Here is a 27,143-nt window from a genome sequence, read left to right on the forward strand (position 1 = left end):
AAATACTGAAAAGTACAATTAAGGACGTTGACATCACACCCTACAGTATATGTTTTTTGCCTTCGGAGAAATACTGTGTTGTCCCATATGATCTATTTATGTTGCTAGGACTATTTAGTCTCTAGAAGAGCCGCATAGCATTGAGTCTCAAAAACTACCCCCCCCCCCCCCCCCCCCCGCCCTGGACAAAACTATCAAAAATGTGCAAGTAATAAAATCTTGCCCAGGGCCAATTGATAACTGTGGAAGTTAACAGAGAATAAGCTAGTTTGAATCGGGAGGAAGAAAAAATTACACGACATCTGTCATATCCTGGGAGCGGAACCCACCTGCGCAAAAGAGGGGACGAAAACGAGGAAACACAAACGACAAGTAGAATGCGCAACTTACAACTAGTTTATTTCATAGAGAGCTACTCATTTATATCCTGCAGGTCAAACACAGCGATAAAAACCGTCGCATGCGCATTTCACGTCAGCATACCGCCACCACAGGTGCTGCCTGATTACATGAAAAGTTCCAACAACCCCCAGCACTGCTATCAAGAAGGGCAAAAGAATCATGAGGTGAAAAATTGAGGAAAGGTGACATTAAAAGAAATCGTAGGAAAACAGTGTCAAAACCAAAACCAAAAACTAAAGGCATGTCAAAGCGTAAAAACAAATCATCATAGAAAAACAGTGTCAAAAAAGGCAAAAGACCACACTAAAAACAGCCGGTCAACAGGGTAAAAAACACACTGCAACGAAGAACTCAAACCCGAACCGAAGACTAGGCAACCCAATAAGAGTACGACCAAAAAAATAATGCAAACCTGAGGCCCATCAAAATTCACACGTGTCCTTCTAGAAAAGTCACTTCTTTGTTAAGAAGTGAGATAGATGCAATGCTAATGCGTTTGTCTCCGGAGTTAGTAATGTGAAATGCCTCAATAATTTCCCTCTAAAGCTTGGTCTTTGAATGTGCTTTGCGTGGGCATTTCGTGCTTTTTTTTTGGTATTTTGGAACTTTTGGAAATTAGAATTTCGGAAATTAGTGCCCATGCAAATGGGCACAAAGTTCGCGCTGTAGCCTCTCCGCTTTGTCACAAAGCGCTGCACGGTCGTTCGTTCGACACTCAGAAAAGGCGTAGCCGTATAGACATCCATCTATGTCGAGCGGTGGCTTCAAATATCCTGAATATTGGAAAGAAATGAGTATGAGAATAGAAATGAATGGAGTGCGTTCGGAAGCACTCTCAAGTCATAAATAAAGGCTGAACCCTGCCGCTCGTGAGGAAAGCATAGAAGAGCTGGGATCGACCAGTACACATTTATAAACGCATTAACTGCACGACACACTCGACGAGCTATTAGAGCAGCACAAAGCAAGGCAGTTAATATGTCTTCAAGGAAACCTACATATCCGGGATGCTCTCACATAAAAATCTACGATATGAAAAGATAAGAATTGTATGAAAGATCTGCTCGGCCTTTCCATTGAAGAGATATGGAGTGCCGGTACATTGGATGCTGGACTGTGTTCATAGACCGAGAAACAGTTGGGGATGAAGCTCTCCAACTCTCTTCCCGCCTTGGTTTTGCTTGTTGGTCAAAGGACGAGACCATTGGAGATTGGTTAGTGCTATGTGGTTCGTAGCTCGGGATGGTCTCCGAAGTTGTTCTTCTCTCCAGCAACGTGCGGAATAAGATGCAGCCGGTTACTGCCAGACAAGATAGACGATTTTATTTACATAGCAGGTTATCAGGAGTCTCTCCCCCAAAAGCACACTGAAGCCACATTTTATACATTTTGAATTCCCCAGGTACCTATCTGGGGAAACTTGGTTGTTCGAACATCGCCAATCACATTCCTTGACGAAACCCGCCCACAAAAGGGCGGAACATCACCCTCTCGCCGATCCTCCCACCGTGACAAAAAGGCGGGACATTCACACTCTCGCCGGTCCTCCCACGCACAGATGGTCGATTTGTGTATTTTGTTCACCCATCGTTCCGTGGAATTAGGAGTCCTTTGGCGGCAACTAAGGTGATATACACATTCTCGCTGTCAAGTCGGAGCCGTTTCGCACCATGATGGACACCCTTTCGTTGTCGGTCCGCTGTCGGTTTTGAGCGAACTTGAGAATCCAAACAGACGCGTTTCCGCCGACAACCGATTTAGGGGCCTCCGTCCCCTGGTTGCGCCGCCACGCTTCCCCCCCGCAGCAGCCGCCGACAAAGGCTGCCGCAAAGGTTAGCCAGCAGTGTCTCTCGGCCGTGAAGGAGGGGGCGACGGCCGTTTCTCGACCTCGAAGGAGAGGGTAAGGAGCCACCGGCGGGCGCACGTGTGCGCGACCAACACACTTCCCAGAACGGGACGCCGCAAGCAAACGCGTACACAAATACACACACACTCAGCGTGCTGAAACCGGCCGTTATTCACGTAACCCAGTCCCGCTGGCGCCAACTGTCGTCGCTGCAGACGGCGCGTCGAGCCCAACAATTGGTTTGCAGAGATTTTGCTTTCTTTGCAGGCAGACTATCGCTGTATCTGTAGCCGAATTAGCTGCTGTTCTCGCCGCTTGACCTGGGTGCGCCGGTTTCTTCTAAGCCGCAGCGCGGGCGCCAGCGCTATCTATTGAGAGGCACAGCTCGCTGCGGCAGACGTTGGTAAACTGGTTCTTCAGGAAAGGAAATGACACAGCATCTATCTGACGTATCTCGGTGGGCACCTGAACCGCGCTGTAAGAGAAGGGAGGAAGGTGGGATGAAAGAAGAAAGAGAGAAAGAGTTGCCGTAGTGGAGGTCTCCGGAATAATTTCGAACACCTGGGGAACTTTAACGTGCGCTGACATCGCACAGCACACGAACGCTTCTTGCTGTTCGCCTCCCTCAAAACGCGGCCGCCGTGGTCGAGTTCGAACCCGGGCACTCCGGCTGGCTAGAGGAGCGCTTTAACCACTCAGCCACCGTTGGGTGCAGACGTTAAAGGCGAGCCACTGGCCACACAATTTTCTAGCTCTATCATGCGTGCGCCGGTCGCCCCGAGCGGGAATTTTAACGCGATCACGTTATGGAGCTCGGGTAACAGAAAAGCCCGTGTCAACATTGTTGGCGCTGTCGTCACGTTGTTACAAGAAACACGGGAATCTCCAAATAAAAAAAGAAACCTTTTGGAGACACGGGCAACCGAACCGAGGTCTTTCAGATTGCGAGGTGAGCTCGTGTAGAACACGCGTAGACCGAAAACTGATAGGCGGTGTTCCGGCGTCCGGTGTTCTGACTACGCATATTCGGGGTTCCATCAAATCCCCTTAGATGAAGCTACATCAAAGGTATGCACAATTGGAACACCCTTTGGGCGCTACCGTTTCTTGCGACTTCCCTTCGGCATTGCTTCGGCGCCTGAGGTTTTCCAGAGAACTATGAATGAAATATTCGACCAGGCTCCAGGGGTCCGAATCTATGTCGATGACATATTGATATGGGGGAGCACAAGGGAAGAGCACGATACTCGCCTCTGCACAGCCTTGCAACTTGCCAAAAAGGCCGGTCTGACGCTCAATGCAGCGAAATGCAAATTCGGTGTCACAGAAATTGACTTTTTGGGTGACGTCATAAACAAAGACGGAATAAGACTTCTGACACCATGTTCCGGCGTCCAACCACGAACACGCAGCGTGGAAGCAACAAGAAGAAGAGCGTTTATTCGAGAGTGCTTGCTGGTATATATAGCCTACAGGCGGCTGCATTATAACGGCCGCGTGTTACAGATATCACGCTGGACAGGGCCCACACAAAAGAGCGCATGCGTGACTGATACAATACAGGTGGTGCGGAACAAAAGTCGGAGCACTGCTCTGAAGGGTCGGTACCCACTCCCTCCAATAAAGCCGACTGGACATTAATGCATGAAGGGGAACTCCAAAATATTTGGGGGCTGGGGGGGGGGGGGGGGGGGGTTCCATTCAACTGCAGCATAATGAGTCGGCACTCATCTCCATGAACCGAACCATGGATACTAACTTTTAGAGTTATTCATTTGAGCGCCCGAGACAATTCCAAACTGCTCAATAGTGATTTAGTTTTGTCGATACTATGTTTATCTATGCAGAACAACGCCAAATCTACGGCCTACGCAAACACTTTGACTTCACTGCCAAACACAACAAATCCACGGATATTGTTGTTTCGCACCACACTCGAACGAAGTGGCTCTAGGTCGAGGGCAAAGAGTAGCACTGAAATAGGACAGCCTTGCTTCAGAGATGACGGAATTGGTAGTGGCTCCGAATGGTGACCGTGAACAATGAAGCGAGTGTAACAGTTCTACTAACACCGCTGCACCCCTTTTTACACAGTTGATCCAACATTGCCACGCTCGAGAAGAGAAAACATAAATGAATAAATGAATGTGACCTTCTCTTTTTAATTACTGGTGCTTTTCCGCGTATTTCATTTGCTGAAGCAATAATAGTATTTGCGCATATTTTAAGCTAAATTATGAGCATTCGTGTTAACGATTACACGGGGATTAATAATGTGGGGTACAGTGTAGTCGTTCATTCGCAATTTCAGCGCGAACAAAAACGACTACGGACCTGAATAAAATTAGTGCATCATGCGAAACAGTGTGGTGACTACAAGGGGCAAGGCGTTTGGGTGCCATTGTAGGAATAAACCATGGTCTGGGAAAAGGCGATCCTTTTTTTGCAGCAAGCACTTCCCCCCCCCCCCCCCCCCCCCCCCCCCCCGCCTTGCAGGTGCTTCAGGGAGCCCTGCCTGGAGCTGCATAAAGCCGAAACTTGGGCCAGCACCGTTATCAACATTATGGTGGCCATTACATGACCGCGCCTTATCCATTCACTCTGGTATCTGCCAATTCTACAGCAATAAACTCCCCGAGAAGCGGCCGGTCGCGTATCTCTAAGGAGTTTTGCCAGGTTTCTCCCTAACCTTCAATCTCTAGTCGCAGACTGAAACAAGCAACCGCCTACAGTTGGCTGAAGAGCATCACGTACAAAGGTATGTGCTATAGAAGGTCGCGCCGCACCAACCTAGAAAAATTACTTTTACTAGGACGGGCACACTGCGGAATATATAAAGTCGTTCAGTATATTATCGAGGTTAGCGATTACAAAAGCGACAATGCCGCAGTAATGTATGTGTTTGGCGCCCGTACTTGACACAATTGCTTTTCCATGACACTGAAGCACAGACGAAAGGCGGCAGCACAAAAGCAATTAAACTTATTATTTCGTACCTAAATTGCGGCCAGATAGGCTATTTTTGCAGTTGTGCTTTTTCCTGTGTTGTTTAATCCAAAGCGTAGAAGTTAAGTATCACTGCAGTCAGACAGGCGGTGACTAAACTGAAGATAGCAACATTTCATGCAAGAACACTCAGCAGTGACCTAAGCTGGGGTGATACCATTGTGAAAATAAATATATTTAGGACCGTTGCTTAGCATAAACTGTGCTGAAGAAAGAAAGGCCAAGTTCTGAGCTAAAGAAACCTAATGGACCGGGTCTGGCCTGGTTTATCATATTTTACCGAGAAAGACAAACCAAGAAACGACATATATTTGTGCGAAATGATTAAGAGGTAGCTTTAATGGTGTCAATTCCAGTTAGACGCTTGGAAAAACAAAGCACAGGGCAAACTCGAAAGATCAATTGGAATGCCGATTTCTTGCACCGTAGATTAAAATGAAGCGGAAATTTCGTAATCTTTTCCATTGTGCAAGAAATGAAAAGGGTTTATGATTATAGCTTGTCTTTCGCGGTACAGAAAGTCATTTATTTAGTTAAGGAAGGGTAAATTGCAAGTTATAAAGAAGTGGCATGGAATAATTAACCTGTGTTGTCTTTTTCTGCTTTGGAGAAGCATTTCCTCCGTTTAATATGTTATCCGTATTCGGGTAGCACCCTTACTCGTTATAAGACCTCTAAACCTCTGCATATGTCCTTTATTGAGCTGTCCTCTGAATGCGTTAGAACATTGGAAGAGTTAGCCTAGCGTGTGCTAGAGTATTATTCAGTTCTTACGACTTCTCTTCTGTGTCCAGAATTTTGAGAATTCGACCAGATTAGTAGCGAACTTCAGCGCCCGAAGTGCCAAAGTCGTGAAACGACGCTGAAGTACTTTACAGGATATTATTAAATATTTATGAATTATTAGGGCAACACTTTACCAAGCGAGGCACCAGTTTCCCCAAGGTATATTTTGATGAAGCGTTTCTTGTCTTCATGAACTAAAACCTCATTTGATTATTTCCGTTGCAGTTCTGTGGTTGGGGTTTCAATTGACACTTAACTGCATGAATCCGTGCTGGCATCCGCTTCTGAGCGCTCAATGGACGCTGCTGAACTTTAAATGAACCGCTCACACAGCTGATGGTAGCGCTCGGAGCGACAAGGAAGGAGGAAAAAAAAACATTTGAGGCCAGCAATAAGGCCCAGTGATGAAGAGCGCTTGCACCGCAAAGGCTCGCAAAGCAGCCCTAACAAATTGAGGCTGAACCCCAAAAGCTGACAGCATGATTTAAAAATTTTCCTCTTGTTTCCGAAAGCGAACGCATAAAAGTCGATGAAGTTTTCATGAAACTTTGGATACGAAAAAGTGAATGCGCAGCGCCTGGGAGAAATGACATCTCCAGATGGCGAAGGGCTTACAGCGCGGGGCAGGCGCCTCATTGCCAGAAGGGAAAAATCCTTCCGATGTCCTTTTGAAGCGTGCAGCTTCTCTGCGTTGTCACTCCGTCCGGGCAGCGTCGCGGCCACACGCTGCCGCGTTGAAAGTGCTCTTGGGTGCGAAGCCTGCTGCGTAGCTGAGCTCCGCCGAAAGTTGGTGAGCTGGTGTCAAACATTTTTTGGCATCTAAGCAGACGAATGGTCTGGAGAAAGGCACCATTCGCAGCCCACTTGGGGTTGGGAAAGCTTACCAATGCATACTGCGGTGCTGCAAAGAGTGGGTTTTCTGGTTAATTTCATTTAGCCGCGTTGAATCGGTACGGAAGTGCTCAAGGCCATTACGAATATGTGTACTCAGAGCGAGATACACTGTGGGGTTGCATTGGTTCGCTTCACTGTTTGGAGGAAAATTTTCTATAACGATAACGATAATACGTGTTACTTTATTGTTGCTTCCACGTAAAGTAGCCATTTCATCTTTACATCAATTATTTCAATGTAAAGTGCTTCGTTAGAGCTATGTTTGTTTGTACTATACTCGGCGAGACGATTTCTAACAAATGAAGAGAGGATACATGCATCGGGAGGAAGCGTACGGCAGCAGCCTTGAAGGTTAGTCGGTCTTAAAGAAGTAAAAATGAGGCGGTCGATCCCCCCGCGGTCACGCCACGCAATAGCGTATGTAACAGCCCGCTGCGCGCATATATGCGCTAATCAGCGCGGCAAACTGAATGTAGATCAGCCTCTTTGCTGCAGACGCCCGTGCAATGGGCCGCGCAGACGCGGACATTAGAGTGTACCAACACCAGAACATAAGGGAAAGATTCAGGAAGTGAAAAAGGAGGATGAAGCGGCTTCACTAGCGTTTGGCTTGCGAAGACTGGCTCGCTTAGCGTCACTCTCCCTCTGTAGCTTTTCTTCCTCCGTGGCTGCACGGGCGGAGAGTCCGCAACTGTGTTTAAGCTCTATGCTTCGAGCTTATGTATACAGCTCAAAAGAAACTACGCCTACCACGCTCCAAGTATATCTACCTACTGAAGTCTTCCGTCTACCAGCTGCAATATATAAGACAAACTCCATTAACTTTTAATATAAAGATTTTTAAATGACAGCTCTCAACAAGCTCAAAATACCACAGTTTCAAATATACCGTTACAAAAGCTTTAGAATTTCATATCCCCCATTTGAAAAATTAAAAGCTACAGTCGTGGTATGCAGGTTTCGGCCACACATAGGGAGCTCAGGAAATCATTTTTAATTCGTAAATTCGAAACCCTAACTTAAGCAAAACTTGTTTTTGGGCTAGTTGGTAATACATACTTCTGAAGGAACCAGCGCTCAAAACACAACGGACAAGAAAAAGGCGGCACACGACGGACAGGCGCGCTGCTCTCCGTCGTGTACCGCCTTTTTCTTGTCCGTTGTGTTTTGTGCGCTGGTTCCTTCAGAAGTACCTAACTTAAGGCCTGAATGAGAGCGCTGGGAAACTAACCTATTATCTTCCTAGTACTGTCCTTAGCGACGAGCTTAAAAATATGGCTGTTAATGTGTCACTTGTAGAACTGTTGGATGATACGGGTTGCCTACTTACATCCTTTTATGTCCGCCGTCAAGTGCGTTTGTTTTTCCGGTTTTCCTCGTTATGTTTATTCTCTTGCATTAATAGCTGTATCTTACTTACAATCACCTACGGCGCAGAAGCTTCGTCGATAGCGCAAAGGTTTCAACTTAAATTGAGCAGCCCGCAGTCAGCTATGGAAAGGAAAATATTAGGTGTAGCATTAAGAGACAAGAAGAGGGCATAGTGGGTCATGGAAGAAACGCGGGTTAATGACACCCTAGTTGAAATGAAGAGGAAGAAGTGGGCTTGGGCCGGGCATGTAATTTGAAGGCATGACAACCGATGGTCCTAAAGAGTCACGGAATGGATGCTAAGAGAAGGCAAGAGTAGCAGGGGGCGGCAGGAAGTTAGCTGGGCGGATAAGAATAATACGGAAGAATCTGCATTATCGTGCATTTTATAAGTTGGCCTCGTGTCTACGTTCTATTCGTATTTTAGATGACCTATTTTAGGTGACGTATTTCTACGTGGGGGCGAGCCAAAGAATGAGGCCTGATGAACGATGGACATGAGATGCTTTAATGACCATTGGCCAAGCGCAAGTTCTCCGTCCCGCGTCACTGCCAGATCCGTCTGCTCACGAAATGCCTCCCCACTCACCGTTCCTGCTGTTCCAGGTGCTGGTGCTCACCGGCTATCACCTGCCTGTTTCACCGACTTGCCGACCGGTTCCGCAATCTTGCGGTGCTAGCTGGTTTCTGGACGGCTGCGGCTGCTCATCCGATCATCTGTGCGCACCCCTGCCGATTTTGGACACTTTCGACGGTCGGGCCTGGCAACATGCTACATTATCAGCTGACGAGGACACCTACATAAAGCACTCGGATTTCACCGCCCCCTTGGGCCACGGCACTGCTCACGAAATGCCTCGCCACTCACCGTTCCTGCTGTTCCAGGTGCTGGTGCTCACCGGCTATCACCTGCCTGTTTCACCGACTTGCCGACCGGTTCCGCAATCTTGAGGCGCTAGCTGGTTTCTGGACGGCTGCGGCTGCTCATTCGATCATCTGTGCGCACCCCTGCCGATTTTGGACACTTTCGACGATCGGGCCTGGCAGCATGCTACATTATCAGCTGACGAGGACACCTACATAAAGCACTCGGATTTCACCGCCCCCTTGGGCCACGGCACTGCTCACGAAATGCCTCGCCACTCACCGTTCCTGCTGTTCCAGGTTGGTTATTACGAGTGTTCTTGTTACCGTGATGATGATGTCTGTCTTGTAGCAGTGTCGTGGCCACCCCATATTCTGAAACGTTTCCGCTCGGCGGCAGTGTACATTTGGCGCATTTTGGTCCTTGGTGGGGACGTTGAAACAAACCCAGGCCCTATGACGAAGGGCCAGGAGGAAAAGCTCGAACTGGTATATGAAACTGTCCAAAGGCTTGAGATGAACCACACGTATATCCTCGAAAGTGCTAACAAGATTCTTACAATTCATATTGGCTTGCAAAATGAAATGAAGACTTTAAACGATCATGTGCATGAACTTGAACTTAAAATCGAGTCTATTCGAGTTCTTCAAAGTGACTTAGTCTTTAGCTACCCGTGTGAAGGAACTGGAACTTAAGAAACAGTCAGTGCCTACCACAGTATCTGCCACGAGTTGTACACACGATGTATCCAACATTCAAGTAAAACTTGACGACCTGGAAAATCGTTCCTGTCGGTCTAACATTCTCTTTTATGGTGTTCAGGACACTGATGAGTCTGAAACTTGGGAAGACTCTGAGCGTCTTGTGAACGAATTCTGTTCTAGCAAACTTGGTATCACGTTGTCTTCCTTAGCCCGTGCTCACCGCATAGGCCGTTTTTCTCAGGAAAAAAAGAGACCCATTATTGTAAAGCTGTTCAACGAAAAAGAAGTCGAAACGCTTATGAGTAAGGGCTATAAACTCAAGAATACCGATTTCAGCATTTCGCGAGATTACTCGAAAACGGTTCGTGAGGAACGCAGCCAACTGTGGAAGTATGCCAAATCAGTAAAAAAAGAAGGTGACAAGGTCCGTTTGTCTTTTGATAAACTGCTTATCAATGGTGTCTCGTATTTCTGGGATGATCAAACCAGTAGCGCAGTGCGCGTGTCCCTTGCCTGACGCATCCCTTCCACTTCTCGTAAAATGGCTGGCAAACCACCCGTGCGGCCAAACGCGCAGCGTTGCTCGAATTACGATGTCAGTTTTCTGTAGACTAACATAAGGAGTGTTCTTTCTAAAAACATAGCTCTTTCTTCTTTAACTGATTCATCCTGCTCCTCGGTCATAGCGCTTACCGAGACTTGGTTAAATGACATGGTTCCTGATGATGTCGTTTTCGCCTGTGACTCCGAATTCAACATATTTCGTTGTGACCGCACGGGCCTGTAGAGGTGGCGGTGTCCTTCTGGCTGTCAATAAAGTGCTCACTGCTGTGCCTATCGAGGTCACGTCGTACATGGAATCGGTATGGGTTCGGTTGAGTTGTGGTCCCTCGGTCGCCATCATTGGCGTCATTTACCGCCCTCCGGACATGAATTCTTCATTCGCAAGTCAGGTTTCTAATTTACTAAGCGATCTTACTTGTCGTTTCCCTAATTTAAGCTTACTTTTACTTGGTGACTTTAACTTTCCGGCTATTAACTGGCGTCATTAACAGCTCCTGCCAATGATTCCGAAGCTCAGGCTTTCCTCCAGTCCTGTCTCGATTTCTCTTTGCAACAACTTATTTCGGAACCTACGCGTCGTTCCGCCACTACAGCCAATATTCTCGATCTTATCTTGACAAGTGATCCTTACCTTTGCTCCGACATTGCGCTCTTAGAAGGCCTTTCCGTTCATTCCATAATCACGGGTAACCTGAATTTTGTACCCCATAAAAAGGTAACTCGTACTAAACAAATAAGGTGCTACAACCGAGCAAACTTCGGCGAAAAAAACGCTCAGTTGTCAGTCTTTGCTGATCATTTTCTTCACGATTTTTCGTCACGCTCCGTGGAAACGAACTGGAACCTGTTCAACGTGAAACTTGCTACTCTCATTGACAGATTCATACCCGTCATCCGTATACCTTGCACTAACACAGCGCTTTGGTTTAATAGGCATCTACGTCGCCTTAACAACAAGAAAAAGCGCCTTTACAGACAAGCCGACAAGAACAGACACTCCGAATCTTGGCAACGGTACAAACTATGTGATAAGGAATATCAGTCTGAGTTGATATCTGCACGTAGGCACTTCTTCACTCACGATCTACCGGCAATGCTAACAAACAATCCACGGAAGTTCTGGTGGATAATAAACCCCGCTAATCATCCTGACATTACTCTTACCAACGCGGAAGGCAGCAGTGTTCCAGTGGCCGAATGCGCCGAACTTTTCAATAACGCATTCACATCAGTTTTTACCCGTGAAGATCTCCCTCTACCTCCTATTTCTGTCAGCACTTCTAATACATCAATGTCCGAAATATTTATCAGTGAGACCGGTATCTTATCCTTACTAGGGAAGCTTAAAACATCAGCATCAGATCACCTTGGCTTTAATAACAAAATACTCAAAAATTCATCTGATGGTATTCATCGCATCTTGTCCGCTATTTTTTCACAATCTCTATCATCAGGCGTGATTCCGCTGGACTGGCGCCTAGCTAAAGTTGTGCCAATTTTCAAGTCTGGCGATCGTTCCTCACCACTAAATTACCGACCCATTTCATTAACTAGCACTGTTTCCAAACTTCTTGAACACGTAATTCACTCGCAGGTAATTACCTATCTTGAAGAACATAACATTATCTTTAAATATCAACATGGGTTACATAAAGGCTACTCATGCGAAACGCAACTTGCCGGATTCATTCAAGACATACATTCAAGTAGACTCCATATTTCTTGATTTTTCTAAAGCTTTCGACAGAGTACCTCACAACCGGTTATTAATGAAATTAGCACTGCTTAATATTCATCCTATTGTCATTGCATGGGTTAAAGATTTTCTCTTTTCCAGGTCTCAATTTACAACTGTCAATAACCACAATTCGTCTTTCAGCCAAGTACACTCTGGCGTCCCACAAGGAAGTGTGCTTGGCCCCTTACTTTTCCTAATTTTTATCAACGATTTACCGGATTCCATTTCTTCCCATATCAGACTTTTTGCTGATGATTGTGTAATTTATCGCAAATTTTATTCTAACACCGATTGCCAATCTCTTCAATCTGACCTGGATTCAGTAACAGCATGGTGCTCAACCTGGCTTATGCAACTTAATCATTCAAAAACTAAATTGATGTCTCTTACTAACCGAATGTCTCGAATTCAAACAGCATACTCCTTAAATAATAGCTCACTCGAGCTAGTCACCACGTATAAGTACTTAGGACTTCACCTTCATTCAGACTTAGCATGGAACCACCATATTAACCTTATGCTTGCATCTGCTAATCGGTCATTAGGTCTCTTAAAACATAACCTGAAACATGCTCCTCCTCACCTCCGTGCTCATGCCTATACCACTCTAATTCGACTTAAAATTGAATATGCCTCGGCTATTTGGGACCCTTACCAATCTTACCTAATAAATAACACTGAATCATTGCAGAACCGCGCCGTTCGTTTTATTTACTCCGATTATTCACGTAACACCAGCGTCACAGCCTTAAACAAACGCGCAGGTCTCCAGGATTTATGTCTGCGCCGTAAAATTGCACGACTATCACTTTTTCATAAACTTTATCATCATTCATCACTTCATAACGACTTTTTTTCTTTGCCTCCTTCGATTTTTGACCGCCGCGATCATCCCTTTAAAGTTAGACGTTTCACGTGCAGACCATTTATCTATGCGCATTCATTCTTACCACGCACAATATCTGACTGGAACACTCTGCCTTCACATATCGCAACCACCACTGATCCTGATACATATTTTAAACTTATATCTTCAATAACTACTGCTTAACTCTTCGCATCCATTGTTATTTTATTTGTTCATGGATTCCTTTTTTGCAGGGTTTCTTACTAAAAAGATTCCTTGTATTAGTGTTCTGTTTGTTTAATTTTAATACTGCAGTAATCTTCGTTCTTTGCCGCGCTGCCATTCTTTTGAATTTTTTGCTTACCTATATGTCATGCAAAGTGTCTTATTTGTGCTTTTGATTGATTCTTTTGCTTACTTATGTCATCCAAAGTGTCTTATTTTGGCTTTTGTTGTTTGTTTTATATTTGTGGGTTTTTTGTTTTTTTTCTGTTCAATTGCCTGTGCCCCCCCTCCTCCCCTATGTAATACCCTCTCGAGGGCCTTTAGGGGTATTCTGAATAAATAAATAAATAAATAAATAAAGCGATTTCTTGGCAGCTGATTAATCAATACCAGAAAAAGTATTACTAATAAACACACTAATAAACATACGGAAAACAAAGGCGATATTTTTTAGAGCTAAAAATGTCAAATGGGCTGTACATACAGATTCAGTATTGGGTGGTAATATGATAGAAATAACTAATATTGTAAAAACACTTGGCGTTCACTTCAATGAATTTATGCTATGGGACTACCACATCGAGCAAATGGAGAGTAAGCTAGCTCGCGTTGTCGGCATACTCAGAAGGTTAAAGTGCATGATACCTACTAGGACAAAACTTGTTATTTACCATGCCCTCTTTGATTCTCATGTTAAATATTGCCACTTGGTCTGGGGTACAACGACGCAAACTAATATTCAGAAGGTTTTGACATTACAAAAAAATGCAGTCAGAGCAATTGCGGGTGCCACATACTTAGCACATACGAGTGCTCTATTTGCGAAATACCGCATTATGGATGCAAGGGTTATTCATCAGTACCGTGTAATTCAGCAGTACAAATCTCAGGTACATAGTGACACCACATTTTTTGCTGACCTTGCGAATCTACGGGAAAATACCGCTGTTCACAACACAAGACACTACGAATATTGGTATGTACCTTGTCCACGCACAAATTACGGTTTTCAAACTCTCAGGTATGTGTTGCCATCTTTCCTTAATAGTAACACTTTCACTAATCAATCCATTCTTTCCGTTTCATATAACGCTGTCAGAAATATGTTCTTACAAAAGAATGAATCATATCCAACTGTAAAATAAACAAAGTGTCCATGTGCTGTGATTAAAATATCATTTGCGTGTGTGTAACAGTACCGAGACTATTCTGGTGATCTGTTATGAAGATATTGTACATATTTGTTATTTCATGCATTCTCTTGTTATTGTTTTACTGCTGTCTGTCATCGCCGTGCCAAGCCGCTACGGGAGATGGGAGCTTTGTCAAGCCGCGTGCGCGGCTTTTTTTCCTTTCTCCTCAGCCATTGTACATGACTGAAATAAATGCACTGAACTGAACTGAACTGAAATTGAAAAACAGGGCAGCATTTAGTTCGCTACATATCGGTTGGAGGGCCAGCCTTTTTTGAGTGTACTACAGCATTCGAAAGACGCAGCTTTTAAAGCACGCGCGAGGTACAGAAAAGAGAGAAAGAAATTTGGAGTCACTTTGACGACTAAAGTGGTGCAAGGCGAAAGCCTGAGTACAGCATTCTGCACACGAATGTGGTTGTGAATGATGATTCAAGTGCTGCCAGCGAATGACGCGTCCATTGGCTGTCTGTTTGAACACTGAAGTGTGGTTAAGATGTTAAGCTTCGCCTGTAAGAGTGGAACGCGACAGTGTCTTGCAACGCTGCCAGGGAGTCTACAGAACGCCATCGCCAATTCGGCTGTACGCCTTGCGGGACGGTAAATTTATTTTTTGAGGAAAGGAAATGTATCTCTCTCGCATATCTGGGTGGACACCTGCACCTCGCCGTAAGGGAAAGGGGGAAGATGGCAGTGAACGAAGACGCCGTATTAGCTAGACGCGCCTTTGTTCATTCCAAACCATTCAGCTGGCATTACGGAGTGGCTAGCGTGCTCGTGTCGCACTCCGGAGACCCTGGTTCGATTCCCCAACTCGACCAATTTCGTTCTCGGTTTTGTTGATTTATGCGGTCTAACTAGAAAGGTTAATTAGGCTATTTCATATTTATATTATTGCAATTCTATCCATCGTGTTCTGTCATTCACCTGTCAAATGTTGGAACTGTCTAGGATGTTCGACACAACGTATATGAAACGAGCAACGTCGAACTGAGTGGGGAAGTGCGTGGTGGTGGTGCGAACGCGGCTTCGTACTTATCTGTTTTTTCAGCAGCGTCTCCTTCCGCGGACGCGGTTGTTGCTGCGACGCGCGTCTTTCTTTTCCTCTTTCTTCTGACCTCTTCATTCTCCTCTATCTTAATTAGGCTAATTGATTAATTAAGCAATTAACTAAACTCATTCCCACTTAGTTGGAACATCACTATACGATCCCTTTGATTGGTTGCATGGTTACTAGCCAAAATACAACTGGCCCCATTTGAAATTCGCGCACTGTGACGTCACGAGCATTTCGACCAATTGAAAAGCGTGACATTTTCTGTCGACAACTCCTGCTTACAACGATGAGGCATTAAAGGCTTCCGCCTTAAAAAACTTTATTGAGGCAAGTGTGTTAGACCCCCTTCGGTCCCTGGGCCACCGCACGGTCCCACTCTACATCGAAACGTTCATTTGGTGTTTGTGCATGACGTCGGCACCCCGAATCACCGCAGCAAGCTGCGATGTCGGATCCAAAGACCAGAATAGCGTGACGCACAAATACAAACAATGGGGAGAGGTGGGGGAGGCTGAAAAAAGACGGGAAAAGGGACAAAGGAATAAAAAAACCGATGACAACTTGAAACGGGGCGATCCCCTAACGCGGATGCAGGTGTTCGGAAGGAGGGAAGGACAAGAAAATGAAAGGGGGGAGGGGGGAGGAAAATTTGCTTCCCCACCAGCTCATTGATATCTTGGAAATTACCGCATTTCGGTGACAAGCGTGAAGAGCTTAACCCCCTGCGCAAGCAACGAGCAGGCAACACTTCAAGAGAAGCAAGTACGAATGGGGTCAGCAGAAATGCCAAACGGAACACCTCACAAAAAGAGAAGAAAAAAAAGAAATGCTTTTGCACATGACTGCAAAATCCGACTCAGGGAAGGGTTGTGGCAGCACAACCGAATACAAAATAGGACCTCCGCAAGAATCATAAGTTTCAACTCAATCCTTAGATAAGCACTCGGTACACACAAGAAAAAAAAAGAGGAAAGAGAGAGACAAGGTTAACGACCAATCCAACACCAGAAGTTGGTTGGTTGGTTTACTGCGGTTTAACGTCCCAAAGCAACTCAGGCTTTGAGGGACGCCGTAGTGAAGGGCTCGGGAAATTTCGACCACCTGAGGTTCTTTAACGTGCACTGACATCGCACAGCACACGGGCCTCTAGAATTTCGCCTTCATCGAAATTGAGCCGCCGCGGCCGGGATCGAATCCGCGTCCTTCGGGCCAGCAGCCGAGCGCCATAACCACTGAGCCACCGCGGCGGGGCCCAACACCAGAAATGAACTGCAGTAATGCAAATGGAACTGCTTGACTATTCAGGGTTAAACAAATGTAATTTTCCACAGCGCGTGAGCGCGCGCAGAGCAGCGTGGCAGTTTATCAGTGTATCAACAGCAACATAACAGCAAAAATGAGGATAAAGATACAGGAAAAAAGAGAAGGCAAAAATACGTGGTAATAGAATACAAAAACGCAAAAACCCATGAAAAGGGGGCAAAAACAACACCAACAGTAAATGGATGACAGTAGGACTGACATGGAAAAAAGAAGCCAAGCAGGAAGCAATGCTTGCCATGCTTTCTGCCACCCGTTCCATTAGTCTTTACTCCCAGTATGTCTTCGATAATTAATTATTTTTGTTGCTCCATTAAGGGTGTAAGCATGATAGTCGGCCTACTGTTTCGTTGATGCCGCTTGAGACTGTGTTGAATTTGTGAATCAGGTACGATTCACAGCTCTTGCGGTGAAAATGTGTTTTGAACCCCGCCCTTATAAAAATGGTCTATAGACAGTCTATAGACTTCTTATTGACTCTATTGACTTCCTATAGATATTGTTTTTTTGTCTATTTATAGTCTATAACATGTCTATAGACAAAAGTCTACTAGAAGGGTATGGTCATAGATCTATAAATTGTCTATAGACTGTCTATGACATTTGTATTGCCTATTGACAGTTCTCTAAGATTTGTCTGTACACAGCCTATAGACATTATAGACAGAAGTATATAGACACTCTATAGACTGTCTAAAACTTTTTTGTTAGGGTGATTGGAGTACAGTAGCTGTAAAGTTATAGCATGGATTTCCAAGACTGTTTATGTGTTTTGAAAGTGGGAGATTCGGCTTTGTCCGCACATGGGATGTGTTATTTTTCATGCGAATTTTGAACGGTGTAACTGTTTGTCCCACGTACTGAGCTTTGCAAGTGCCGACTTCTAGGTGAGAGACAACATTAGCGCTGTGGCATGAGAAATTACCTTTTATCTGGATTGACAAGGATGACGCTGTGCTTTTGGCCGTAGTTGTTGTTGCCACCATCGGACGGAGTTTACAGCTGGGTTTATGCGTGTCGTCACTGGGCAACCCGACGAAATGGTCGCAGCCATGTCCGATGTCACTGACGACTCTGCGTTCCTCCAACACATCAAGGACCTCGTCCGAGACGGAGTTGCTCTGCAGTTATCACTGCTGCCCAGAACCCAGGAGTCTACCTCGCAGCTGCCTCCCGGGCTTCTCCATATTATTCGGGAACAAGTTGCCGAAGCGCTTCCCCCTGCCTACCGTTCAATTCACTACGACGCCCCTCTCACGGCTCCTCTCACCTGTGCCGAAGCTGTCTCATCCCTACGAACATCGTTTACTGCTTCCCTATCTTATGCTGAAGCCATGGCACGGCAATCACCACCTGCACGTTTTTCTTCCTGCGACTCACCCCCGCGTTCATTTCCCTCCCAGCGCTGTGCACCACCTCCTGTGAACCGGTGGCGCACCTATGACAACCGGCCCATTTGCTTCGCATGTGACCTCGCTGGCCACGGTGCACGTCTGTGCCGCCGTCGCACGCCTCCGTATGTCGCCGACCGGAGCCTGGCCGCCTATGCCAAGTCATTGTCCCCTTCCCGTGCACCGCTTCAACAATCGTCGAATTTTGACCGCCCGTTCTCGCCTGCGCATCGCTCGCCCTCTCCGGGTCGTCGCTCGCCCTCGCCGATGCGACGCGTACCTATCTCGCCACCGCCGGAAAACCACTCAGCCGCAGTTCCGCATTCAAGAACTGCGCTTTCGTCTACCTCCGAAAGTCCTGCCTCGTCCCCTTGATATTTAATCTAAATTTTCATTAAAAACGTCGCTGCCCTTGCGCTTGTAGATACTGCAGCTTCTGTGCACGTCATAGATGCTAGATTCTGCCGTTTGATTCGAAAAGTTGTCCTACCGGTTTCTGGAGTTCTCCTCCGCCCTGCAACTGCACAGTACATAGAGCCGCTCGGGTTCTGTACGGCCCGAGTCACGATCCAGGACGTTCTCTACGTCATCAGTTTTATTGTTTTCCGTGCCTGGTCTCACGACACTATTTTACTGTGTGACTTCTTATCATGTCATCAAGCCGTAATTCATTGCGCCCGTGCGGAAGACCAGCTATCTCCGCCCTGCGACTCACCCACGACCGCTAGCTACAATTCTTCCAGAGGCCAAGTGCCACATTGCGCAAGATACCGTTATCCACATTTGTCTTGTGCCCTTGTTCATGTCACCTGTGCCCCTTTTTCTGAACGTACCGTCCTCTTCACACCGTCTTCTATTTTCGTCTCGCGAAGATGTATTCCTCTACTCTTCGCCCTCCTTACCGTAGGAAGTGATCTAGCATATCAGCAATGACTCTCTCTGCCCACTGATTTTGCACCGTGGTGAATGCGTTGGACACGCCGAACATGTTCGTTCCGATCACACCGTTCTAGTGCCGCCTCTACCCCCCACTGTCACCGCAGTCCCCGACAGCCTCAATGCCATCAGCCCGCTTGGTTCCTTGCCCGCCTCATCGCTACCGGCTGCATTCACCACCGCTGTTGACAACGCCCTTTCTCCTAATCAAAGCACCCAGCTCCTCGACTTGCTGCACAGTTTTCGCACTTCTTTTGAGGTCCAGCAACCATCGTTGGGTCGGACCTCAACTATGGCTCATCGCATATACACTGGTGAGCATGCTCCGTTACGCCAACGTCCCTATCGTGTCTCCGCCTCAGAGCGCCGCATTATTGAGGTATGATTCGGAGAGTATGGTTCGGCCTTCCAACAGCCCCTGGGCTTCGCCGGCCGTCTTAGTTCAGAAGAAAGACGGATCTGTTCGGTTCTGTGTAGATTACCGACGCTTGAATGCAATTACACGCAAGGACGTCTACTCCCTGCCCCGCATAGACGACGCACTTGACTGTCTACATAGAGCCGAATTTTTCTCCCCTCTTGACTGGCTTCTGGCAAGTCCCCATGGCGGAGGGTGATCGGGCTAAGACACCTTTCGTCTCTCCCGATTTTTTTCGTAACGTACCCACCACCCTATGGGAATATTTCGAACCTTATTTATTGTACTGATCAGTTTCTTCGCATTATAAATATCAAAAATTAAACATGATACTCTGAGGTGATGTGATTGTAGACCTGACGTGTGACAGTATTAGTACGCGATATTTCAAAGTTGTGATTGAAGGCACCAACTGTGAAAATGTCATTTCGAAACTTGTGTTACTTGTTGAGAAATGCTAATTGATCACTTTCTTATGAATTATGATGTTTCATGTGTTGAATCATAAGTAGTCCTTTTTGAAATTAACAACCGCTTTGTAGATTTATTGTGCTTGAAAAGCGTAAAAACTGTAAGAAATCGAGAGAATTCTGTAATACCCAAAGTATCGCTGAACAAAACTTTGATGAGTTCGGAATTGGTAATAGTAGGATAGATTTCTCTTGTATTCTACGGAAGACTCCAATGCTGCCTAGGAATAGTTCATTGACATTAAAAAGAAGCGTAATCAAAGGATTTTATATATGTAACCAAAAGGCCGCCACGTATAAAAAAACCATGGTTTACACAGGATTTCAATCAATCAATCAATCAATCAATCAATCAATCAATCAATCAATCAATCAATCAATTAATCAATCAATCAATAAATGAATGAATGAATGAATGAATGAATGAATAAATAAATAAATAAATAAATAAATAAATAAATAAATAAATAAATAAATAAATAAATAAATAAATAAATAAATAAATAAATAAATAAATAAATAAATAAATAAATCAAAAGCATTTTATTTTTGGGAATTTTCTCCGGAGACAGAGACAAAAGGCTAATATAGCCTGACGAGATCTCTGCCCCCGTTTCGTTCCTACAGCGTAGCAAAAACGTACACTTTACATTGAAGGAAAAATAACTAAAAATATACCAGAAAAAACGAAAACAATCCTATGCCCCGACAAGCTCCGTAAGAATTTTAGCGCATTAAAAGTATTCAGTGGGCACTGTTGCAGCAATAAGCACTTCGTACAAAAACAGAAAAATAGTAAATAAGAAGGAAAGAGCTCATAATACAATAAAACAGTATGGTGCAATCTAAATAACGCATGCGGTTGCCACAAGGAAAGTTCTGTACATTCTTTTTAATTTAGCAGGGCTACCTGTGCAATTTATTATGCCTTCGTGTTTATTTAGAATATTGATTGCTTGGTATGTCAATGACTGTTTACCGTAGTTTGTTCTCGCTTTCGCAAGCCTCCTTGTGTGATGCCTGAAACCCTACCGGTGATCAACTGCTGCGCCGATAACTTTGTAAATGTGTGTGGCGTGTATACGTTGACTTATTTCATACAAGTATATTTGTTTGGCCATGATCATGTCATGTTTCACAAATAGCTCCCTAGTGCGCAATTCACGGATATCTCCTGCATAATTTTCAGAAATACGTGACACTAGTTTTTGTAATGCCACCACTTTATTGTAGTTATGCTGAGTAGTGGTGCCCCAAACTAACGGACAGTAGGAAAGCTTTGAATAAGTTAGAGTGTAATAAAGAGATTTTTTAACCATAAACGTATCATTGTGGAAATTTTTTCAATGCATCCGATTGATCGGGCTGTATCGGCGGCCGAGTAGTCTACGTGACATATCCATGATAGGGTTTCCTAGAACCAAACTCCTAGGAACTTCTGCTCGGATGTTTGCTGAATGCTCGTTGTGTTATACATAATTTGCATGACGTGTTGGTCACGTCTGTTAGGAGGGAAAAATATATATTTTTTCGTACAGGCGTTTAATTGCAGACAGTTTTCATTTAGCCATTCAGAAAGGGTGTGTAGATACCGATAAGTCATTACCTCAATTTCTCCTTTTGTCCGTGCAGAAAAAAATACCTTGGTGTCATCCGCAAACACAACTATATCAAGAGTGTTGGCAATTGCAGTAATGTCATTGATGTATAATAAAAACAGCGTAGGCCCTACTATTGATCCTAGCGGTACACCATTTCTTATGCTCAACCAAGTAGAGGAATAATTATTCACTTTCGTAAATTGGAAGCGTTTGTGAAGATAATCTTTTATTAATTTTATTGAAGTTGCACGTACTTCATAGCATTCCAGCTTATGAAGCAGTATGCTATGAATAACCGAGTAAAATTCTTTTCTACAGTCAAGAAACTGCGCTAATGTATAATACTTATTTTCAACACCCTATATAATTTTTTTCCTTTACGTGAAGTAGGGCTTGTTTAGCGGATTTCGATTTTTGAAAGCCGAACTGGGAGCTAGATTTAACACTATATTTCTCTAAGAACTTTGTAATACGGTCATTAATAGCCCACTCAAAAACTTTCGGTTAAACAGTTACGAGGGTCGTATGATAAGTGTGGTAAAAATACAAGACATGCACTACTATTGGGTTTTCTTCTAGGTGGCATGCAAGAAGCACACTTCATATGACGTCAGAACGTGTTTAGGCTTACAGCGACAGTAGTAAACTTCGGTCAGCCATTGGCGCCGAGGTGTTTGGGGATTCCCGCCAAAATGTAAAATTTTGAATTTCGAGCAGTGATCGAAAATTTTTATTTCAAACAATAAACAGATGTCCAAATTAAAGCCGAGCTGAGCGAAGTTCACGGACACTCTGCACCATCACTGAAGATCATTTACTACTGAATAAATGAATTTAAACACGGCCGAACTTCGCCGCAAGATGAAGCACGTCCTGGCGGCCAGTGGAGGTCACCACGCCAGAAATGGTATCGAAAATTCGTGGAATAATCATGGAAGACCGCCGAGTTAAGGTACATGAGATGGCTGAAATTGTGGGCATCTAAAAAGAGAGTTTAAAATATTCTCATGAAAAATTGGAGTCGAAAGGGGTCTGTGCACGTTGGATACCGCGACTGCTGGCGATCGACCAAAGGCGCATGAGGACAGACATCTCGAAGAAGTGATTATCAATGCTTGATCGCAATCCTGAGGACTTTTGGCGTCGATTTGTGACAGATGACGACACTTGGGTGCATCATTCCACTCCAGAGTCTACACAGCAGTAAAAGCAATAGACTGGGCTGATGAAGGTGCACCAAAAGAGGCAAAGACTGTTTGCTCAGCCGGAAAGGTGATGGAGACCGTCATTTTGGATTCACGCGAAATACTCTTTGTAGACTACTTACACAACAGCAAAACCATAACAAGAGCATGCTATGCGACACTCCCAGAGCAACTGAAAAAATAATTGTGTACTAAACAACCTGGGTTAGCGCGGAAAAAAGCCCTCTTTCACCAAGACAATGCACCACCCCACAGATCCGTTGTTGCAATGGCCAAATTGCACGAGTTAGGCTTCGAGGTAGTGTCTCATCCGCCCTATTCTCCGGATTTGTCACCATGCGACTTTTTCCTTTTTCCAAACCTAAAGGATTTGCTCGGTGGATAGAAATTTTCTTCAGAAACTCGTATATACGAGGTCTGTTAGAAAAGTATCCGACCTTATTTTTTTTGCCAACACCTGATGGATATGAAACAAGCGCGCTTGCACCAGCAGACCTTGAAGTGTCGTGCGCATGCACGAATTTTTTCCTGCCTGCTGATAGCGTCAGTCGCTTGGAGGCAGCGCTTGAGTGAGGTAGTGCGCAGAGCTCTCGTCGGTTTTTTAGTGCAAGCAAAATGGCGGTGCGACAGGAGCAGCGCTAATGCATCAAATTTTGGCCAGAAACGGGGCGACAGCCAAGTGGAAACCATTCGAAATATTCAGACGGGTTTCGGTGACGATGCTTAGAGCAGCACACAAATTAAGCAATAGTACAACTGGTTTAAAGATGGCCGCACATCGGTGGAGAGCGAGCCACGCTCCGGTCGGCCATCAACATGCCGAAATGGCCAGATCATTGCCGAAGTGAACGCTCTGGTGATACGGGACCGTCGTGTAACTATCCGAAGAATTGCGGAAGAGGTGGACATCAGTAGTTTTTCTGCACATTCCATTATCACCGAAGATTTGGCCATGAAGAGAGTTGCGGCGAAATTCGCGCCGAAGCTGCTCACGGTGGAGCAAAAGCAGCTTCATGTTGAAGTCTCACAGGACACGCTGGATTCCACAAACAATGACCCCGACTTCATCAACACTATAATCACTGGTGATGAGTCCTGGGTGTACGGGTACGACCCGGAAACCAAATCCCAGTCGTCACAGTAGAAGCATTCCACGTCCCCACTACCAATGAAGGCCTGCCAAATGGTCAGCAACGTCAAAGTGATGCTGACTGCTTTCTTGGACTCTCGCTGTGTGGCCCACCACGAGTACGCACGCCCCAGGGTCAAACAATGATTAAAGAGTACAACAGGGATGTCCTCCGTCGCCTACGTGATGCTGTGCGGCGCAAGAGACCGGAGTTGCGGTCAACAGGAAATTGGCGCATCCATCACGACAATGCTCCTGAACATTCTTCGCACTCGATTCAGACTTTTTTGGCAAAAAACCAGACTCTTGTAGTTCAACACACTCCTTACTCTCCTGGTAAGGACCCCTGCGACTTCTGTCTGTTTCCCAAAATCAAAAGGCCATGCAAACGAGCGCGATTTCAGACAAGAGAGGACATTATGGCTGCAACGACAGCTGAGCTAAACTGCATTCCGAAAAAGGCCTTTTCGGAATACTTCCAACAGTGGCAGCACATCTGCGAGAAGTGTGTGAAGTCCCAAGGCGACTACTTTGAAGGTAATTAGGTTTCCAACGCTCCAGTTATGTCATTTTTTTTCTACTGTCAAAGGTCGGATACTTTTCTAACAGACCTCGTAAATACGAAGGCACTAGCGATCAGCTAGTCTCTGAAGTGAGGGACAGGTACTTGAGGTGCACAGCCCCCCCACCCCTCCCCGAGTACAAGGGCGCAGAGAATCCTCTTCTGCAAGGGCCCATCACCATCGGAGAGGTTAGGGCGGAGTTGAACATACTCAGAACCAAAACTGCGGTAGGTCCAGGCAGAATCAGCAATCGTATACTGAGTACATTGGATGATGCATCAATTAGAAACCTAATAGCGTACATACAGGGATGTTGGGACAAGGCCCAAATCCCGTCTACGTGGAAAGACGCCAACCCAGTCCTTATTCCGAAACCAGGTAAGAAACGAAGTCTCAAAAACCTGGGGCCCATTTCGCTTACCTCATCTGTAGGTAAGCTAATGGAGCACGCCATTAAAACGAGGCTACACAGATTCCTAGAAGAATAAAAACTTTACCCTGACACGATTATCGGATTCAGGACACATCTTTCTGCATGCGATGCTATGATTGAACTTAAAGAAGAAGTGCTAGACAACCAAACGGCTGATACCAGAGTAATAGTCGGCCTAGACCTAGCCAAAACTTTTGACCCTGTTGACCACGCCGCCGCACTAGAACACTTAGAAACTCTAAATGTAGGGTGAAAGGTATACCACTGCGTCAAGGACTTTCAAACAAAACAGTTACTATCAGCCTAGGAGGGAAGGAAGAGAAAGACATAAGGCTTGGCAACAAAGGTACTCCCCAAGGCTCGGTCCTATCACCAACAGTCTTCAACATTGCAATGATTGGCTTACCGGAGGAATTTGCGGGTGTAGAAGGACTCAACCACACATTATACTCGGACGACCTCACCCTTCTGTTACCAGAGGCAGTGACGGCTGAGTAGGTAGCCATTGCGCTGGTCCTAACTCAACGGAATGTCAGCGTGATTATAGCAGATTCCAAATCGGCTATGCGCAACTACAACACAGGCAGGGTATCTGTCGAAACAGTCAAAATTCTGACTGCCGGCCTGACACCGGCAGAACTAATTAACCTAGTTTGGACTACGGCCGACGGGGGCGTCCGGGGAAACGAGACAGCGCACGCAATGGCCCGAGGACTGACACACCGGGACCTCAATGCGGTCTCGTCGAGCAGAGAGCCCCTTCAGAGGGACGAGGAACTGAACACGTACCAAGATATTCTTAGTCATTACAGATTAGGAAGGCAGACAGCACCTGGAGCATGCAAGGGCCTCAGCAAAAAGGAAGAGGTCATATGGAGAAAATTACAGGCTGTAGTTTTTCCGAACCCACAAGCACTAAGCAGATGGCATCCGGCGATCCAAGACTCGAGGTGTAAAGAGTGTAATGAAACAGCAGACATGATCCACATGGTGTAAACATGCCCTAGCCACAACGAACCAGACAGAAATAGAGACTCCTGGGAGGCTTTAATGGCCAGCCAGAAAGGAGAACCAAAAGAAGTCTTTCTTCTGGCCCTGGACATCGCAGAATTCCAAGGGATCCCAGCCTGCTGAAAGGGGAGGAAGATGACGATGATGATGATGATGATGATGATGTCCTCGGGCTGAATGGCACATACCCACGGCGGGGGATTGGCGATGGTCAAGACTCAAGTCTTCATCGCTCTCTGATTCGTTGATGGATGCAAATAAAGTTGTTTCATCATCATCATCCTGATGAAGAGATCATCTCAGTGATGAATGACTACTTCAAGGACCTTGCACTTTCCTTTTTTTTGTGAGAGAAAAAAAAATTGGAGCAGCACTGGAAGAAGGGCGTGGAACTGCGAGTGGACTATGTTGAAAAATAAAATGTTCTTTTATGCAAAGTTTCTGTCTTTTATTGGTTTTTACCTGACTTATCAAACGACCCTCGTAATACTGATATTGGCCGGTAGTTTGTAAGAGCGTTTCTATCTCCTGACTTGTATATCGGTACAAGCCTTTGTATCTTTAATTGGTCAGGAGCGATGCCAGTATCAAACATTTAGTTAACAATATATGCGAGCACATTTTGTAACAACTGGGGCACATACTTATTCGGTTCGGCCTTAATTTCATCATACCCAGCGGCAGCATCAATTTCTGTTTTACTAACTAAATGCTCAGTGTCTTCCGGTGAAACATGGTGGAAAACAAGCGAATTTAGCACGGAACTAATGCGACTTGTCCGTTGTCTACTTCCTACGGTTGAGTTATCTGCTCTCCCTAATTGTATCGAATACTCATTCATTGTGTTAGCCAAGCACTGCGCCGCTGTCAAATTTTCATTTATCTGAACCTGTTCTAGGTTTGTAATTGCGTTCTTTCTGCTCGTGAGTTTGTAATAAAGAGAATGCAGTAAAACATCAACACATAAAAGAGGTTCATTAATTGCACGGATCATGCATGGTTCATCACATTTGGAGCCTATTGAAACAGTCTCAACAAGGCTATTGGGTCTGCTAGAGGTCGGTATGTCTGTTAATGCTCTGATGTATCTGACAATAATTCAGACCTATTACAGAAAATGTTCGCTGTTGAAGCACGCTAAAAACGGCGGCCCCATTGAAAGGATATT

General features: G+C 45.4%; 1 protein-coding gene across 2 annotated transcripts in view; it reads left to right on the plus strand.

Moving 5' to 3' along the window:
* Positions 1 to 4,924: 4,924 nt before the first annotated feature.
* Positions 4,925 to 27,143, plus strand: part of LOC149369493 (uncharacterized) — a 72,623-nt gene continuing 50,404 nt past the window's right edge. The window contains exons 1-2 of one of the 2 annotated variants that reach the window (XM_089558860.1): positions 4,958 to 5,006; positions 8,912 to 9,469. In XM_089558860.1, the coding sequence (XP_089414986.1) occupies positions 9,437 to 9,469 (33 nt within the window). In that variant the 5' untranslated portion in view covers positions 4,958 to 5,006; positions 8,912 to 9,436. Of the gene's footprint in view, positions 5,007 to 8,911; positions 9,470 to 27,143 lie in introns of both variants that reach the window. The other variant, XM_089558861.1, reaches the window with a different exon arrangement.

The sequence above is a fragment of the Amblyomma mixtum genome, chromosome 1 (genome assembly GCF_055824585.1).
Source record: "Amblyomma mixtum isolate Tamu chromosome 1, ASM5582458v1, whole genome shotgun sequence".
Taxonomy (NCBI): domain Eukaryota; kingdom Metazoa; phylum Arthropoda; class Arachnida; order Ixodida; family Ixodidae; genus Amblyomma; species Amblyomma mixtum.